Source organism: Nelumbo lutea, chromosome 1, assembly GCF_056320005.1.
Source record: "Nelumbo lutea isolate HS-2025 chromosome 1, American lotus-T2T, whole genome shotgun sequence".
NCBI lineage: Eukaryota > Viridiplantae > Streptophyta > Magnoliopsida > Proteales > Nelumbonaceae > Nelumbo > Nelumbo lutea.
Window position 1 is genome coordinate 74,432,205 of NC_142684.1, and position 20,455 is coordinate 74,452,659.

At 38.9% G+C, this 20,455-nt stretch overlaps 2 protein-coding genes across 2 annotated transcripts; one reads left to right on the plus strand and one right to left on the minus strand.

The window, feature by feature from the left end:
• Positions 1–653: 653 nt before the first annotated feature.
• On the plus strand, positions 654–11,092 carry LOC148875378 (aconitate hydratase, cytoplasmic-like). Its single transcript, XM_088964575.1, has 20 exons — positions 654–1,347; positions 1,911–2,015; positions 2,395–2,555; positions 2,655–2,747; positions 3,270–3,455; positions 3,718–3,879; positions 4,623–4,767; positions 4,857–4,999; positions 5,168–5,224; positions 5,317–5,396; positions 5,490–5,565; positions 5,920–6,105; positions 6,279–6,346; positions 6,458–6,576; positions 6,834–6,955; positions 7,662–7,760; positions 7,847–8,326; positions 9,767–9,865; positions 9,992–10,234; positions 10,431–11,092. The coding sequence occupies exons 1-20, from the start codon at positions 1,047–1,049 to the stop codon at positions 10,497–10,499; spliced, it is 2,994 nt and encodes a 997-aa protein (XP_088820701.1). The 5' UTR covers positions 654–1,046; the 3' UTR covers positions 10,500–11,092.
• An 8,001-nt stretch (positions 11,093–19,093) lies between these two features.
• Positions 19,094–19,952, minus strand: LOC148875379 (uncharacterized). Its single transcript, XM_088964311.1, has 2 exons — positions 19,448–19,952; positions 19,094–19,359 (listed from the first exon to the last, which is right to left on the minus strand). Exons 1-2 carry the CDS (start codon positions 19,950–19,952, stop codon positions 19,094–19,096), a joined length of 771 nt encoding a protein of 256 aa, XP_088820437.1.
• Between the last annotated feature and the right edge of the window lie 503 nt (positions 19,953–20,455).

The following is a 20,455-nucleotide window of genomic DNA, read 5'->3' on the forward strand; positions in this document are numbered from 1 at the left end:
TTCTAGTAGCCTAAGTACTAACAATCATTGTCATTTATTCATCAATTTTTATGTAATAATCTAGATTTTAAAACGCGAGGTGCCAAGAATTGTCATGTTATGAGATCGTTGTGAGGCTCACTCTATTAGAGTAGATTCGGACTCCTCAAAACCAAAACCAAGGATCAAAATTTCATCATGTATCAATGTGTACCAGCCAATACGTATAGGGGATGTTTTGGGTCGACGAATGATTCAGGGGGTAGATCGACCTTAAACCGGCCTCTCATAATTAATTTCAAAAGAAAATAAAAAAACATGAAAAAAATACGGATACAGGCCGATATACCCGTTATTTTGGAACTTGCTAAAAATTAACCCATGACCCAGACTCCTAGACCCTACTATCCTGGGTCGGATAGTCCGATAATCGAGCACTCATTGACACCTGTGCATAAGCTACACACTCTAAGTCAAGAGGAAAGCGCAGTCAAACTCAAACAATTCGACGGGAACGGGCGCATCATACGGGTCATCACACATAACAAATGGGAGAGGAGAAGCCCAGGTGATTGGTCCCAGTAAAAGAGGTGGCCCACGTTACAACCATCATCAAATGGAATGCCACGTGTGATAATCTAATAGGTTATGAACTATGCAAAGGGGATGCGTGATGGCATTTGCAAAACGCCAAAGCCCTCAATCGGTCCCGTTTTCTAGAACTAGAACTGGCGCGCAGCCCTAGGTGACAGTGCCTTCCACACGCCCCACTCCCTCTCTCTGTCTCTCTCGCTCGCTCGTCTTGAAGGAAATAATATACAAAGCATGCAACGAAGATTAGAAGAGGCGTATGAATGCAAGGGAACTTCTTGACAGGATTGTGAGTCCAGTGGTCATTTGCAGAAGTCACAAAGCGCTCGGTTCCATTATTTGGAGATTGTTGAGTGTATCTTCGAGCTTCCTCTAGTTCCATTATTGGAAATTTATTGTTTTCTAACTTATCCCTTTGCACAACGTCTTCTGATCCTTTCCCAATCCTATCTTCTTTGTTTTGATTCACTGTCATCATGTATATAGCCGCATCTTCTTCAGCTGCATTCATCAGAGCTTCCAGGGTTCGGTTCTCTTCCTCTCTTTCCACTTTTTCGTCTCTCTCTAGAACATCCCTTGCTGCTTCACCACTTCAATCCTCTCTTTCTCTCACCAAATATCGATCCCTCAGCTTCTCCTCTGCGTTTCTATCTCTTCGTTCTTCGGCCCCTCGATGGAGCCACGGATTTGATTGGAAATCTCCTCTTAGTCTTAGGGCTCAGATTAGGACTGCTGCCCCTGTGATCGAACGCTTCCAGCGCAAAATCGCTACTATGGGTATGAACCTTCCATTTGCAGCTTTATATTATTCTTCACCATTTTTTTATGCTGATCATGGGAAACGGACTAGTATTGGATTAATGAATTTCTTTTGTAGATTGATTCTACAAAGGCTGCAAAGCCTGCAATTGACTTTTTTAGTAGTGAATTAATCTAAGTATCATTTTTATCATTGAAGAATTTACATTGGCCTTTTTGTATTCGTATTGTTTGAATACCCAAAGTTTTGATCAATTTTCGTATCTAAATTATTAATTGGCCGTTTTTTTTTATCGACCAGGTTTGGTTATAGTGGTTTTATAGGACGAAATGCATATTAGTGCTCTAAATCATGTTTGACAATTGGGCCCACGTCCTGAGAAAAAAACTGTATTAAGGCTTCATGCTTTTGTGTGCTGAACTAAGCATTTCTATATGCTGACTGAGGATTTTTTTTTTCCTGTTTGTGGGTTGTCTATTCATAATATAGACAAAGCTTCGGTGTGTTCATTACTCATTTCTTAGTTTTTCGGTGCTGGAGGTAACGGTTTAAGTTCTGATTGTGTATCCCAATGATCCAGCTTCTGAGAACGCGTTCAAAGGAATCTTAACCAGTCTTCCCAAGCCTGGGGGTGGCGAGTTTGGAAAATTTTACAGCCTACCTGCTCTGAATGATCCCAGAATCGGTAAGTCGTGTCCAACTTTTGGCTGATTGAACTGCGTAAGTACTGGCTCTCCATCTTCTACTGATTATCATGCTTATTGTATACTAAACTTCTTTGATTTGTTAATTTGGGAACTGAACTTATGGCATTATCAACATTCGTTCTTTGTGGAACATAGTTCTTTCCTTGTAAATTCTTCATCGGATTTGTGGGATTTCCTGGTTGCTCATTTCTTTTGCTCTGCATGAATGGTCCTGTCTTCCCCTTTTCTGGAGCATTAAAGCATGCCTTTGGTCAACGGTCACATAGCTATTGTGTGCTGCAATGAGATCTTCAACAATAGTTACTCAACATCTTACAACTTTCAAAAACATAAATTCATGTTTCCTTTGCATTGCAGATAAATTACCATATTCTATCAGGATCCTTCTTGAGTCAGCTATTCGTAATTGTGACAACTTTCAAGTAACCAAGGAAGATGTTGAGAAGATTATTGACTGGGAGAACACCTCTCCTAAGCAAGTTGAGATCCCCTTCAAGCCTGCTCGTGTTCTATTGCAGGTGGAGATTGTGTGGCTGATAATCACATCAGTCTTGGTTATGTTTTTTTTTTTTCTTTTTTCTTTTGCCAATTTCTGTAACTTCTGTTCTTTTGTTCAGGATTTTACTGGCGTACCTGCTGTGGTTGATCTAGCTAGCATGAGGGATGCTATGAACAAGCTTGGAGGTGATTCTAACAAGATTAACCCTTTGGTATGTTTTATTTTCCATAATTAATATGTTCATACCCCGTAGCATTTAGATATTCGGTAGGTCTCAAAGAAAAGAAAAGGCATCCAATATATTTCTCTCCAGGAAGGCCCAAAAAGAATGAAGAACACATAAGTGACACTGATACAGTTTCTCCATATGTTTGTCTGAATAAAAATATGTTTTGTACAAATTCATTTGCTTTCTTTTTCTGCCTTAATAAATTCATCATTTCTTTTTTTTCATTTACATGTGGTACATGTAAATTATTTCTGATAGAATTGAGAGTTACATTTTTTGGTGGAGAACCACTCTCATTTTTTCTTTCTTTTATCCCCTTTTGGTGTGTGCATGTACATGCTTCTGCTATTTGATTGATAAATATAATTTATGGGGATACACTGTATTACTAAACTTTTTTGTATCTCCGCCTAGAGTTCTGCATTCCATTTTCCCTGGTATTCTTTTCTTTTCCCTTCTTCTATAACTCTTGCACTTTCTTCTGAAATAATATCTTACATCCAGGTTCCAGTAGATCTTGTTATTGATCATTCAGTCCAGGTCGATGTAGCTAGATCGGAGAATGCAGTGCAGTCGAATATGGAGTTAGAATTCCAAAGAAACAGGGAGAGATTTGCTTTTCTTAAGTGGGGATCTACTGCTTTCAGCAACATGCTTGTTGTTCCTCCTGGTTCTGGTATAGTGCACCAGGTAAGGGAGTTTTGCATCATATTTTCTTTCTTACATGAAACAGTTTCTACCTTTAGTTTCCTCATAAAACTTGAGGTTGCTGTACCTAATTGTCACCATAGTTTTATTCTTCTCGTTTTCTTTTGATATTCAACTAATTTTAATGGAAATAGCAAAAACAATTAATTGAAATTCAGAATTTTGTTGCCTTCTCTCCATTGAATGCTATATTTTTGTACTTTATTCTATGTTGAATAATTTGCTTACTTTGATGAAATTTCAGGTTAATCTAGAATACCTTGGTCGTGTTGTTTTCAACACTGATGGCATACTTTATCCTGATAGTGTGGTTGGAACTGATTCCCACACAACTATGATTGATGGGTTAGGAGTTGCTGGCTGGGGAGTGGGAGGAATTGAAGCAGAGGCAGCTATGCTTGGACAGGTAAAATGTGTTAGGGGAGTAATCTGTTTATCTCTTGATGAGATTGAAGCCTGATAAAATTTTCAGTTTTACATGGCAACAACTTGTACTAATAACAGTGACTAAATGGAATCTTGGAGCTCTTCATTGCACTGGAAGCACATGCATTTATATATGGACTTTACCAGAGGAACTATTTTTTTGATAAATGATGATAATTTTATTAGATCATAAATAGGTTTGAGATTGAAAGCTCATACAACCCTCGGAGAGGCGTGAGTTGCAGCCTCCCCCAACAAAATACATTTGCTAGAGGAACTGTTGATAAACAAGTGTCATATTATCTTGTGACTATTGTCAGCAGTGAACATGAACAATTCCAATGGAAGTTTCGTACCTATTATCTTTATATCTAGTAGATATTCTGTGCATTCCAGGCTAGTGTGTACTGTGTACTGATTTTTTTTTTTTTTTTTAAATTTTATGAGCTATAATGATGTTGTGTTTTTTAATTGTTAAAAAGCATATTGTATATTGTTTCATGATTTTTTAATTCTACATGTAGGCATGCATCTGTGTGCATGTTGATGCTTTCAGCTCATATGCAGGCCCATCAACAAGAATCTAACACTATTGAATGTCTTATCATAGCATGTCTTTCATTTGCTATTAAAACCTTATCTTTGAAATAGAAGCACAAATATATCTGTATGTTTTATTTTGACTATAATCTTGCATCTTAAGCATTAGTTTGATATTGGCAGCCAATGAGCATGGTGTTACCTGGTGTTGTTGGATTCAAACTTTCTGGGAAATTGCGCAATGGTGTCACAGCTACTGATCTGGTTTTGACTGTTACACAAATGTTGAGGAAGCATGGTGTTGTTGGCAAGTTTGTTGAGTTCTATGGTAACTGCAATAACCATAAAACTGAATTTGAACAGCCATTCTTATTTTTTCATTTGTATCCAATGGTCTGAATTGTTGTTTTACTCTAGGTGAGGGTATGGGTGAATTATCATTGGCTGACAGGGCTACTATTGCCAATATGTCTCCTGAATATGGAGCAACCATGGGTTTCTTTCCTGTAGATCATGTCACTTTGCAATACCTTAAGTTAACTGGAAGAAGTGATGAAACAGTGAGTATTTAGCCCCCACCCACCCCAAATACACATGTAAAAAGGAAAAGCAATATGAAAATTTGAAACTATTACACCAATGGGTAACTGTCTTCTATTGATAAAAAAAAAGGGTAACTGTCTTCTATTGATAAAAAAAAAGGGTAACTGTCTTCTCTTATCCATTAGGTGGCAATGGTAGAAGCATATCTGCGTGCAAACAAAATGTTTGTTGACTATAATGAGGTAGAATTATTTTTTATTCTCTCTGAATATTCAGTTTAGTGGCAGTTTTATGTGCAATAAACATGATATGTTTCTAACTTTCCATGATCCAGCCTCAACAAGAAAGAGTATATTCATCCTACCTAGAATTAGATCTTGCAGATGTTGAACCTTGTATTTCGGGACCAAAACGGTATGTTCAATATTGATGTACTTGGGCATAGTAGTCTCTTTGGATCCCATTCTGCTATCTTCAATTCATGGGAAAATTTGATACTTTTCACAGCCCCCATGACCGAGTTCCCTTGAAGGAAATGAAGGCTGATTGGCGTTCTTGTCTGGATAACAAAGTTGGATTCAAGGTGAGCTGTAGACATTTCCATATGCATCCAAATTGATGCTTGATGATCTAGTTTGTTCATGGTCTTCAAGTTTGATGTTTCAGCTTGTTTTCATGTTGCCCACTCCTTGTGCTAGTTGGAAAAAAAATACAAAACTACATAATACTATTAATTTGGGTATGAGTAGGTATATCCTAATAAGTGATATAATCAGTTGGGCAGGATACATGGAAAAGGCTATCTTTTAGCCAGTATTTTAGTCATCTTTTTAGCTGTTTGTCTTTTTTTTTTTTTGTTGTTTTCTCATGTGATTCTTTTGTCTATCATATGCATCTGGCTGCTAACTGCTTATTATGTATAATTCCTATTTTTCAGGGATTTTCTGTACCAAAGGAGTCACAAAACAAAGTAGCAAAGTTTTCATTCCATGGACAACCTGCAGAGCTCAAACATGGTAGTGTTGTGATAGCAGCCATAACCAGCTGCACAAATACTTCAAACCCCAGTGTCATGCTTGGGGCTGGTCTTGTTGCCAAAAAGGCCTATGAACTTGGTTTGGAGGTCAGTAATGATCTTTCACATCTAATACCTCATTCTTGTTTTGGAACTTTGTCATAATGTATTGACCACAGTTTGGCACAATTGAGTCAGGTTAACCATAAATTAGGACTCTCAGATGAAGGTTTTCTTGCTTGGGCTTGTCCTGATGATTGTCTTAAATGTGCATTTACCAGGTTAAGCCATGGATTAAAACAAGTCTCGCTCCAGGATCAGGGGTTGTCACAAAATATTTGTTTCAAAGGCACTTATATAAAACAGCAGAAACTTTGTGAAAGAAATATATTATTGGTTTTATGTTTATTATGGTGTATCTTTTTAGTACTGAAATGTGGTACTGGGTTGCTCTATGTAGTGGTCTTCAGAAGTATTTGAATCAGCAAGGCTTCCATATTGTTGGTTATGGTTGTACAACATGTATTGGGAATTCTGGAGAACTTGATGAATCAGTTGCTTCTGCAATCTCAGAAAACGGTAGCATTATCTATTTTTTGTTCTCCTTTTCTCTTTGCCAACTAATCAGAGTATAGTAAAACAAAAACTTATCCTGAACAAAAGGATAGGCATTTCCAATGTAAAGATAAAATTGCTTAGATTTATTATTTGTGCTTTATGGGTCTTAATCACTTTCTTCTTATAACTTCATAATTCTTTCTCATTTTTATTCTTTTATTTTATTACACAATTAAGTAATGGGTTTTTACTTTAATGTAATTTCCTGTTCTTTGCAGACATCATTGCTGCTGCTGTACTTTCTGGAAACCGTAACTTTGAGGGTCGTGTGCATCCCTTGACAAGAGCCAATTACCTTGCTTCACCTCCTTTAGTTGTTGCTTATGCCCTTGTTGGCACGGTATGTAAATTAATCTCATTGAGATATATGACCTCATTTTCTTTCTTTAATTGTTGTAAAATGGTATTACTTACAAATACCGGGGGGGGGTGCAGTGTCAAGCATATCATGCCTAGATTCCATTATCTTTTCATTTTAAATCAGATGTCTTCTATTTATGCATCTGAATTTGTAGTTCTTGTTCATATACTTTTTCAAGTGACTACTGATGTTATTTGGGCCATTTATTGGACAGATTGCTATTCACATGTTGTCTTGTTCTTCATTTTTATTGCATGGTGGACTGCTAGAAACTTATGATTTACCACACACACACACACACACACACACACACACACACACATACATATATATATATATATAAAAGCTGGACCACTTTTAGAGGAAATTCCATAATTGAGAAATATGGGTATTTGGCAGAGATTGTTCTAGTTCAGATGGTGTTGATGTCTTGGGAAAAAGCTTGGATATTGCTAGTGAAGCACTTGTTTGTTGTTCCAAACATGCTCAGAAGTCCTATCTGAACCTTAGAAATTAAAACTGCTAATTAGATCATGTAGTAGAGCTCTTTGACGGTGAAATCCAGAATTCAAAACCACATTTATCAAGAGTTGTTGTCCATTATTTTTTACTTTGATACTTGTACTTGACCTGTTCACTGTTGTCATATGCTAAGTGATGCTTGGTGCTGAAATTCTATTTACAGGTTGATATTGACTTTGATAAGGAACCAATTGGAATAGGGAAGGATGGGAAGATTGTCTATTTCAAGGATATCTGGCCATCCACTGATGAAATTGCTGAGGTAGGATCCTTCAATTTTAGGAATGTTTTTCACCAAGGTTTATCCAGTGAATCAAACCCTGATTAGCTTGTTAGAATGTTTTACAGGTTGTTCGATCAAGTGTGTTGTCTGGTATGTTCAAGAGCACCTATGAGGCTATTACAGAGGGGAATCCAATGTGGAATCAACTCTTAGTCCCAAGCAACAATCTCTACTCATGGGATCCAAGGTCAACCTATATTCATGAGCCCCCGTATTTCAAGGGCATGACCATGGAGCCACCTGGTCCTCATGGAGTGAAGGATGCCTACTGTTTGCTCAACTTTGGGGACAGTATTACAACCGATCACATCTCCCCTGCAGGGAGCATCCACAAGGACAGTCCTGCTGCCAAATACCTTATTGAGCATGGAGTGGAACACAAGGACTTCAATTCTTATGGAAGCCGTCGTGGCAATGATGAAGTGATGGCAAGGGGCACTTTTGCTAATATCCGCATAGTTAACAAACTCTTGAATGGAGAAGTTGGCCCAAAGACAATTCACATTCCAACTGGGGAGAAACTTTATGTCTTTGATGCAGCAATGGTGAGTCCAGTGATATGAGCACCTTGCATCATTATCTAAGCCTTATCCCAACTATATGGGGTTGGCTATACCGCTATATGAATCCTGTTTTTTTCCATTCTGTTCTGTTCAGTTTCATATCCATCGTCAAATTATGGGAGCTTTTTTCTTAGTACTTCAACCCAAGTCCTTTTCGGTCTGCCCCTAGCTCTTCTATCCCTTTCAACTTGTAACAGAACACTTCTTCTAATGGGTGTTGTAGATGGTCTTTTATACACATGAACTAATCACCTCTGACTACTTTCTATCATTTTGTACCTATTGAAGCTACTTTTAGGTTCCTTCATATGATTTCATTTCAAACCCTATCTTTTCTAGTTTTACTACTCATTCATCTAAGCATACATAATTCTGGAAAATTCATTTTTTAGACATGGGGTTTCTTAACTTACCCAACATTTTTTTCCATAAAACATAGCTGGCCTCACAAACGGTTAATAGAATTTTCCTATTAGCCGAAGTGGTATTCACCTATCACCTATGACTCCAGATGCACTCCTCAATTTTTCTCATCTTGCTCTAGTTCTATGAGTGACATCCTCCTCAATTTGAACTATTGAACCAATGTAATGGAAGAGGTCACATTGAGTTATCTCTTGGTCTCCAATCCCAAATGTATCCTGTTTTACACTCCTATTATTATTAAATTTACATTACAAATTCTGTTTCAGTCCTACTTATTTTAAAACTTCTTGTTTCTAATGTGCTTTTTCATAAACATACTTTTGCATTTAATCCTTCATTAGTTTCATCAATTAATCCCATGTCATCAGCAAACATCAAGCACCATGGGGCCTCCTCTTGGATATGTTTAGTTAATTCATCTATGAACAGTGCATTTGTACACTCTTTTTTTAGGTCTTGTTACACCATTCTAACAGGAGCTGTGATTGGATTTCTTGCAGTTGTCTGTTTTAGCAGCCTTGGTTAACATAACGGCACTTTGCCCTCTCTCTTTTTTCAATTTTTTAATAAAGCATGGCCTTTATTTACCATTTTTCTTCTACTTGTTACTTTCATAGGTTGGAGGGTTAAAAATTTTCTGAACTGGATCAGTGAAACAGGACTCTCAGAACGCCCTTCTGTGGGAGGGGCCTCCTTTTATTTATTATTGTTTCATTAGAGGTTTTGTGTGTTTGTGTTTCATTAGATGTCTGACTTGTGAAGGCTGATGTCTAGTTGGTCATATTTTTGTTATTTTCTGGAATTTATCCATACATGAAGGTCTGCTGGCAAAGCAGATAATAGATACTAATTCTAGTTTGAGACATCTACATTGTCCCTTGTTATTCTTTTTGTCTTTTGGGGAACCTCAAGAATTACATTGCAGTGCATCTCGGGTGATGACAATTTTATACCTTGTTATTCGCTAAATTGATGTCATCAATGTGGTGTTCCCAGAGGTACAAGACTGCTGGTCAAGATACAATTGTGCTAGCTGGAACAGAATATGGTAGTGGAAGCTCTCGAGATTGGGCTGCCAAAGGCCCCATGTTACTGGTAAGTTGATTATTCTCTCTATAAAGTGACATCTTTTCTTGTCTGTTCTGTTCTTTTTCTAGTGATCACCGGATTGTGTTCTCTTTTTTTTCCCTGTTTTATTTTTAATTCCTTTTTCTCTATCAGGGAGTTAAAGCAGTTATTGCCAAGAGCTTTGAGAGAATCCATCGCAGTAATTTGGTTGGGATGGGTATAATTCCACTCTGTTTCAAACCTGGTGAGGATGCAGAAACACTGGGTCTGACAGGTCATGAGCGTTACACCATTGATCTTCCAAGCAAAATTAGTGAGATACGGCCTGGTCAGGATGTTACTGTAGTGACCGATACTGGCAAATCTTTCACATGCACAGTGCGCTTTGATACAGAGGTACTTTCTGAGCATGTGTCTTGATGGGCTAGTTCCAAAACCATTGCTTCTGTAACAAATATCCATTCACCTGATTTGCCCCTTGGACTTCCAAATTTCTAATTAGTGACTATGGTTATTAATTTATTACTTGACTGTTGGACTTTGACTATCTACAGATAAGTTATGTCTACCTTTGCTCACTTTGAGATTGCAGGTGGAATTGGAATATTTCAACAATGGAGGCATTCTACCATATGTCATCCGTAATCTCATGAAGCACTAGTGGTCAAGTTTTTGAAGCATCCTCTTCGTTCACTCGATGCGCTTTTCGTTTTTAGGGAAAAGTGAAAAAAGGCAGGGATGTCCATCTCTATTCTAGACATCATTTCTCATCTGGGTGAATAATTTCCCACATGCCTGGCTGCGAATTATTTTGCCATTTTCTCTTCCATAGAATAAGAGATGACGAATAAAAAAGAGAATCGGAAAGGAATGGTTTAGGCATCATATTGGCCCTTTGAAATAGGGCGTAGAGTTGCTCAGCACTTTCGAAGGAGTATGTAGAATTGCTCAGCACTTTCGAAGGACTATGTCCCGCACTCCCGTTTGCAGATGAGAAAGTAGTTAAATCTACATATTTTTTAGTGTTGGAATCTCTTCTTTTTGACAGTGCAAGATCTCATCCTGATTGGAATTGTCTTAAGAACATTGCTCATGTCTTGCTTTCTGTAACTTCATTGATGCCTCCTCATGTGCTCCCATCCTCTGGGTTCTAAACTTTTATACTTGCTGGATTTAGATACGGGTAAATTACTTAACTAAGTGTACCCCCACTGATTGAAAATTGACTAATGATATCCCTATTGTTTTTGACAATTGACTAATGTCACCTGTTCACATGTATTATTAGTGACTGTTATAAACTTCAAAAATACCCAATTTACCTTTTTATGTTGAAAATGCCCTTTTCGGGAGAGGTGATTCTGCAAATACCCATTTATGGTTGAGCCAATCACAAGAGGGTGAGAGAGTGGTCTCAAAGTTGATTATCTCCAGCACCGCACCGGCATCTGCATCTATATATCAAAACAGAAGGAACGAAATGAGAGAATGTTTCTCTCTCTATTTCTCTTTCTCTTTGTGTCTTGTATGCTGCCTTTCGTTCGTTTGCTCGTTCTCTCCCTCCCATTTGAAAAATTCATTAGTCATCACATTACTGTCTCATCTTCTCTTTGTGTCTTGTATGCAGCACCGCACCGGCATCTGCATCTCGTCATTTATCATTATATATATATATATCTTCTGCTTCTAATAAAAGTTCAAAGTATGATACATATCAGTCCGTATCAGTCAATATATATCATTTCGGGACTCTCCGATACGCCTCTATATAGAGGTCTGGCCGGTTCAGGGGTAGAGGAGATCTAAACCAACCCTTTATACCGATTGCAAAAAAAATTAAAAAACAACAATTGTATTGATTCGCTCGATAAGCCCCTAGCGGTCTATCGGGTGTATCTATATTTCTCAATCGATAATACCGAAGAATAAGAGATAATGGAGACAGAAGAGAGTTCTCTCTCCCTGAATCCTTCGTCTTCGATCCAAAAGGTCACTGCTGCAAAAGAGGTCAAAGTTCGATTCAAGGAGCAAATATCAGTAATAAGAACAGTGGAGAAAACAGAGAATAGAGAGAGAGAAGGGTTCGGTTCAGTAGATCAGTTTCATCTCTCTAACTTCACCCGAGTCGTTCAAACGCCTAGCTGCTCCCAAGACCCAGTCTCCATTCTTGAGCACTACCGTTGTTGCTCGGCTCCTCCACTTCAATCTGTTCAACGGAGGTTTGAATCGATTGGTGGGACAATTCCGTTAAGCGTGCACTTGACCAGAAATCCGCCAAGGTTCTTGCTTCTGCGAATGGAGGTTTGAATCGATTGAATCACGGTGGGACAATTCCGTTAAGCGTGCATTTGACCAGAAATCCACCAAGGTTCTTGCTTCTGCTCGCATAGCTGCTGTCTCTATAAGTAAAGTTGCAGCTACTGCTAGGATTGAGGCGGAGAAGAGTAAAAGAAGCTGCTTTGATTAAGAAAAGAGCAAGAGAGGCATTGGAACGAGTTGCTTTCCTCGTAGGCAAGGAGAAAGAGAAAGAAAAAGAGGAGAGGGGTAAAGTTGCAAGGAGATGACTTTGGTTTTTTACTTTTTAACGAGGGACTCCGCCATCGAGGTATATACCGTCGATTGTGCACTTCCTGTGTTTTGAAATTCATCCCTCCCCACGAACGAGTAAACTCGGCTAGACAAAGTAAAGAAAATTGGTGAATATCGTTTCTTAAATAAAAAATGGTATAAAAGATACTATGTCTCACCAAAGTAGGGGTGACTTAGTCAATTATCTGGTAGTTTAAGAAATTTATGATTGGTTGTAATCGTTTGCATGATAAATTGGAAGTTCTAATGATCTGTTTGGTTGCTGAGAAAGGGTTGAAAAGAAAAAAATCTTTAAAGAATATTCGATTTTCCAAGTGTTTGTTTTTAAGGAAAAAATGGGATGGGAAGAGAAAGATCTGGGATGTGGGTTCCCAAAACTCGATACATAAGGTCGCACCAAAATGGTGAAACCCCATTGAGAAAGGAAAAAAAGCCATTTGTGAGAAAATAATGTCAAGAGCGCCAACCCAGAGTGTCATCTTTTGATCACACGTCGTCCAACGGTCATCTCGCCGGTGCCATCTCTGATGATTTTTTCGAAGGAAAGCTCGGATTTTGCATCCTCTGGTGATTTGCATTCATTTTTTAACCATTATTGTCTTCTTTCATTGAATGAGCTCCCCCTTCAAATCTCATCGTTGTCTACCTTCATCCCTGGTCGTCCAGACCAATTTTCATTGCCAGAAAATGGTTGATGTACCATTCAAGGCGTTGTTCTTCTATATTAACAGCCATTTGCGTTCATTTTAACGTCGGAGCTCCACATCTGGCTTCTGGTGTCTGCCTCTTCCAAATCTGGCGTTTTATTTTTGATTTGTTTCAGGTCATCTCAAGCAAATCAAGTAGGGGATTTTTAGCCTGAGGTACCACGTACCCTATATATGTTGCATCGTCATTTTTTGTTTCATTGGATCAGAACAAATGTCGAATAAACATCTGTCACCATGGATTTCTGTGTTCTTTTTTTATTCATTTTTCTTTTGAAGTTGTCATACCAGAAAAATTAAAAACACCTTGAAATGTATTTTTGCATTAACATTACCTGTCTGCTTCTTCAGTATAGAATACAATGTGAAACATAAAATGCACAGGCTAAGATTGATAACCACAGAAGTTAAAAGAGCATAGACAATCATTACTTCAATTTGTTATCAAAAAGCGGTAAGAACAGAGTATCTTTCTATTCTCTTTAAAACATAAAATGCCCGAATTCAACTTTAAAAAGATGTAGAAAAAGAGGGGGAAATGTTTTTCGAAGTAAATCACTTAGGGGGTGTTTTTTTTTGGATTTTGAGAGTGGAATAACCAAGAATCCCATGTTCATTTTTCAGATTTATGTGGGGATCAAGGAAAGTTTATTTTGCTGGGCATCACTTACTCATAGGTGGGTAAATAACTTTCCCACCTAGAGGAAATTTGCTAACACTTGAATGTGATAAAAATGCCCCTTTTAATAATAGATTTTTAAGGTTAAAATGGTCGTTACCTTATTTACCAAGAAATAAAAGAACATGGGTAAATGCACTCACCTGGGTGTGTTTCCCAGGAAAAACATACCCAGATAATTGCATTTACCCAAATAAATAACTTACCAAAAAGAAAATGGGGCCTTAATTGTTCGAATGCAGGTAAAAAAAAAATTTAATGTAAGAAGCCCCAAAACAAACAAGGAGCTACTAGGGAACAATTATTCTGATGGGTGGATAGTGAAACTAGTAACTTCATCTACAAACATTTTTTTTTTTTTTTTTTTCTGTTGATTCTGTCTTTATTAAAGCAATAACTTCATACAACAACAATTTTTTTTTTGTTTTTTTTTTTTCTAGTAACTTCATAAGCCCTCAAAGCTCCAAGGATAGGTTTTAGATTACAAGGATCAATTGTAAGATCCAAAAAGAAATCCTTCAAAGTTCGAAGGATAGGTTCTGGTTGGGCCAGAAATAACAGCCCCCAAAGCTCACTATAAACGAGTCAAGAAAAATAGATTATACAGGCCAAAACATCAGTTACCAGATGAGCATATCTCCTTTGCTTGTTTCTTATCTGATTAGCATAAAAGTAAACAAAAGAATATAAATAAGTTTAACTACAATCTCATGGAATATGACAAGTAAATAGGTGACCGATCATGATTTTGTCTTCTGATCAGAACTTGGAGTGAATTTAAACTTTTGCTCATTTCTTCCCCTTCTATTCTGAGATTACCATGGAACCCGACATGTATAGTGGGTCATCTCTTCCTTTGTATTGCTTTATGGATAGCATTTTTTAATTATGACTGTGCTTTATGGGTAGAACTTTAGTTATGTCTTTTTGTGGAATAGTATCTTAGAAAATTCCATAAACTAGTGGCTATCCATAGCATAGGGTCTTGGGTTAGTTTTGACCATTGAAATGAGTTATTTACATGAAGAAGACTTGGGTTGCCGAGCTGTATTGATTTTTACAAAACAGAGAGATTCATGGGTGTTTTCTTGATTAAGGCCTTCATGAGTTTAATTTGTGATGCCCATTCCAAGCGAATATAGAATGGGTCATGTTGGTTTGTGCATGGTGCCCTATAGGTCTCTACAACCCAGATCCCCTATTCTTTAGTTTATTAAAGAATAGGCTGGTTTGACGGAACCGTTTATATTAACATTACAAGTAAGTTATATATTTAATATATAGGAGCTTTTAATTAAAATATTATTGTAATATGCCATTTAAAAAATAGGTCTTGTATTGTGGAATTGGAGATTGTATGGATTTGTTGAAATGGAATGAATCCAATCATCTTGTAAAATTTTCTTAGCAATCAAACACTGGAACCAGGTTTGGTAGGATAATTGGTCTTAACCACCAAACACAGGTGATAGGATTGAGAAAAAAAAAATTTCTTCTCATCCCATCTCATCTCATCCTTTCTCAACAATCAATGGGGCCGTAAGTAACAGTATCATTTAGGAAAATCAATAAAAATCTTAGAAATTGCATTAAAAGCACATGCTCAAAAGTTCAATTGGCGATAAAGACATGAGAAAAAATAAAACATATTTTGAGGTGTGATTTTTTGTGGCAACTTGCAACCAATATACCGAACATGGGCCAAGTATTAAATGTAAAATATATATATATATTTAAGTTTAATATATATTAGTAATCGATACTAATAGGCCACATTGATATTGCAACCAATATCCATTGCAGACAAGACATTAGGCAACAGAGTGATGGTGGATAACAGTAATACGGCAATGGATCTGGTCTGTAATGGTTTGTTTATCTTATCTCCGTCCAGCGATGATCATGGAGAAACGGAATTACATTTTTCGAAACGGGATTTGGAGAAAGCAAAACGTGTGCGAACACAGGGAGCAGGCATCCAGCAGATCCGGGTACAGATTCATCTCGCCGTGCATGGGGTCAGCCGGTGGGTAACACAAATCAATCGGATTGATAGACGCGGACCCTCCTGAATTATCACCGTGTTGCTCACTTTTGGTGTAGACGTTTCAAGTTTGACTGTAAATCAATGTTTTAAAACCCGACTGGGAACCAGAATTGTTTTGGCTACCAGTTTTCAGGTCAATGGTTGGACTGTTTGGTCTGAATGATTGTCTGTTGTTAAAGGTGTCAATTGGACTGGATTTGGTTTAATCCGATCCAGTTCAATGTGAGTTCATTATAAATGGATCAGGTTCAATCTAATTCAATAAATATTTTGGATTATTTTGAATTGGTCTAATTTAATGCCTTGACCATCTAATTTGTTCAAATTCGTTTTAATTTAGATTCGTTTCAATCCAAATCCGGTCTATTGATGCCTATATTCCTATCTTATATCAATGGACCAGATATTGGCTTAATCAAACCCAATCTAATATAAATTTAGGGAAAATTCTCGATAGGTACCCTGTACTTTAGGTCGAGTGCCAATTTAGTATCCAAACTTTAAAATGCAACAATCTAGTATCCGAACTTTAAAACCTAACAATCTAGTACCCGAACTTTCATTTTGCGACAATCTAGTACCTATCGTTAATGGACCGTTAATTATGTATATCACGTGACCTTATGTGCAATTTAAAACTTTTAAAATTATCAAAATTACACTTGGACACTGTTCATCATCTTCTTTCTCAAGAAAATGAAAGAGAGGCAAACAACTGCTTCAATCTCTAACATACCTCCAAGCACCGGACAAGAACATCCAAGCTCCATGAATGAACAGCTATGGTATGGGAAGAATGCTTGCTGTTCGAAACGTGCACCACCACCACTTCTACCTCTCTAAGTTCCAACGTAAAGCTCCATGAATGAACGGTTGTGATCTGGGAAGAATTCCCGATAGAAGAACTCAAGCCCACGAACATGTTTCCTAATTTGCCCAACCTAACTTGCAAGTATTTGGAGTTGGCGTTGTAATCAATCCACGTACGCAGTTTGTCACCACCATTGAGCACCAAACCCAAGGAGGTCACATTGCTCACAGCGACAGAGACGAGGGTATCTATGTCGATCCCCACATGGTTTCTGATGGAGGATAATTTGGCCCGACCTCATCATAAGAGGACACTTGGACGTGACTCAACATAAGTGACAACTCAGCGCGACTAGTCCGCCAAGATCCAGCGTGGCAGCTCGCTACAAGATGACACTCTGATTACCTCGAGCTAAGATTCTTCCAAGTAGGAAGCGCTCCAAGCTAAGATTCTCACAAGACGGGAATTTCCTGAGCTGAAGGCACTTCGGATTGAGCTCGGCAGCCTCCTAAGAATAAACTCACCTGTCCAAACTCAAGTAGGCCACCTCAGGTAGAAGTAGCTCGGCATAGGGTAGCTCGGGGCAGAGCAGCTTGGCATATCACAGGAAGATCTCCTACCTGACAATCGTACCTGCCAAATATGGGGACTGCGCCCACGTCTCTCGCCAGGCATCATCGTGCCTGCCAACCCTGAGAGGTGTCCCTTGTTTGGCAGGGCCGTACTCTACAACTGTTACCTGCGCCCATCAGGTCAGCCCTAGCAAGTAACGGTTGCGGCAGAGAATCAGAGGCGATTATACCTGATTTGTCAGGACATCAGTATATAAGAGCTCTGACCCCCAAGAGCAAAGGTAACTTGCGTGATCTGCACTCTAGCCCTTTCATTTTTGCTCTGCAACTCTCTCTTCTTGCTACTAACTTAAGCATTGGAGTATTCCCGCCGGGAGAGCTCCTCGGAGATCCTTCTTCCTCACAGGTATCTCGTCCGTCGCCAGCTAGGAGCGTGGCCGCTGCCAGCTAGGAGTGACCAGATCACGCACCATCAATTGGCGCCGTCTGTGGAAAGCTTCGAAAAGCCTTCTTCCACCAAACTTTGCAACTTCAATTTCCATGGCTTCCTCCAGCAACGCCGGACGCAACATAGAAATGAATGTCGTTGGGGAGCAACTTCAGGTCCCAACGGTATGTATTGGATAGACCTATTCATGGGCCAGGTGGCCTGACGGGCCGGCCCGGCCCCCGGACAGGCTTGAACAGGTATATGGGCCCGTAGGCTTAACCTCGGGTCAAAAAGCCCAGCCCGCAATAAATTCGAGCCTGGCTTGGGATTTGCCAAAATAGCCCAGCCCGAGCCCAGCCCAGCCCGACCTATAATTAAACCTAAGTAAAAACTCTAGTCGAGTTCGAGTACCCCTCTTTGTCTCTTTCCCTTCTTTTTTCCAGCCGAACCCTTCTTCTCCAATCTCCACATCTTCCACACTCCACAGTTCTCATCCTCACACTCTCAAGTAGCCACAACCGGCGAGGTGGCGAATGTTCACCCGTGCAACAACTCCGGCGACGGCGGTGAGTTCTCTCTCTCTCTCTCTCTCTCTCTCTCAGTCAGGCTCGCACCTCACAGACCACAGTCACTGACTCACCGTGAACTCTTTAGAGAATACAATCACCGGCGGCGGCGGTGATTCCTCTTTACCATTTTATTCTATTACAATGTTTAGTGTTTACTGTCGAATGCTATTATTTGGGATTTTCTACTTGATGGTGTTAATTTGTTGACTTTTGTAGCTTAAAACTGTTATTACGGACCTGCATAAATAGATTCAATGATTTGCATTCCCCTTGTGCACTTCCTTGTGAAACCTCTTCCGTGCTTGTTCTGCTATTGAGTACTGTGAGAGGGCACCCTATATCCCAGCCGCCACCGGTGATTGTACTCTCCAGAGAATACAATCACCGGCGGCGGCAGTTATTCCTCTTTACCATTTTATTCTATTACAATGTTTAGTGTTTATTGCCGAATGCTATTATTTGGGCTTTTCTACTTGATGGTGTTAATTTGTTGACTTTTGTAGCTTAAAACTGTTATTACGGACTTGCATAAATAGATTCAATGATTTGCATTCCCCTTGTGCACTTCCTTGTGAAACCTCTTCCGTGCTTGTTCTGCTATTGAGTATTCCATGCTTGTTCTGCTATTGAGTACTGTGAGAGGGCACCCTATATCCCAGCCGCCACCAGTGATTGTACTCTCTAGAGAATACAATCACCGGCGGCGGCAGTGATTCCTCTTTACCATTTTATTCTATTACAATGTTTAGTGTTTATTGCCGAATGCTATTATTTGGGCTTTTCTACTTGATGGTGTTAATTTGTTGACTTTTGTAGCTTAAAACTGTTATTACGGACCTGCATAAATAGATTCAATGATTTGCATTCCCCTTGTGCACTTCCTTGTGAAACCTCTTCCGTGCTTGTTCTGCTATTGAGTATTCCATGCTTGTTCTGCTATTGAGTACTGTGAGAGGGCACCCTATATCCCAGCCACCACAATCGCAGTCTCCACCAGATCTCCATCTCTCACTAAGACTAGAAGGGCCACCATTTCTTGTCCTAGGACCACCATGAATTCCTGTTGGAAGTAGAACATGCATACTTGAACAATTGGTTTTCTTTTGCACGAAACTATCTAGGCAGCATTCTGAAGAAACAGATGCTTCTACTGAAGTATTAATTTACTGAGATCCATTTTTTTTTGAGAAATTTCAAGCCCCAACCTCCGACTGTTGCCTCTTCACAATCATCTTTGGTATAGTCTCTCACAACAATGGCAGCCAACTCAAGATTTGGCAAAAGATGGCTTTGTAGTAGGTTAGCTCTACTTGATGCATTAAGCTTGCTGAACATATCTTGGCATGGCTTCCAAGCAAAATCCTCAAGTATGGAGCTTGGCACACCGAATTTGGTGGAAGATCTGTCTCTGGAAGGATGGATTGTCCCCAATACATCAGCAACCCTCTTTGGAAACTTGCTGTTCCACTTGCGAGGAGGGGTTGAAATTTCCATCTCCCGAAAATGGTTTTCATTAGCACCAAACAAGACAAACTCGGTCTCTATGAGTTTTGAATTGTTCGAGCAAATACTGAAAGAACTGGAAACCTTCATTTTACCAACAAGATCTGACACACTACAAGTCACATGTTCCTTTGGGCCATCTGTTCTTGAATGGAATGTGTACATATAATCCAGGGACTTGTCATCTGATGATTCAACAACCCACATTTTTGCTACATAAACCTCCCTTTGATCCTCTACTTAGAATACAATATGAACTCCACTTTTCCATGTGCAATGAAGCATTCCCTGGGAAATGGTGTCACAAGCTGATGGAGAAGACTGATCTGAACATGTTGAGTTTGAACTTGAGACAGAAACAAACCTCTTATTCATAGCTTCTGATCTTTATCAATGATTTCCTTGAGGTTTTGTCTCCTATCAAGGTTCTGTGATGAACTAATACTTAAGCTTGAAGGAGAACTCATGAAACTAGGACATTTCTTTCCCTTAATTCCAATTGAACCTGCTTTCTTTATGTTGGTGTCATGATCTAGGGCACCTAAATTATAAGATAACGGATTCTCTAAGATGTTCCTCATATTGTTGTTCTCTATGGCACCTACAATCCACTATCCCACAAATCTTATAATTACATTCCTTTGTCCAGCTAGCGATGGGCATTCAATAACAAAGTCATCCATTGCAGTAACGTTTGAAGATCATGTGGA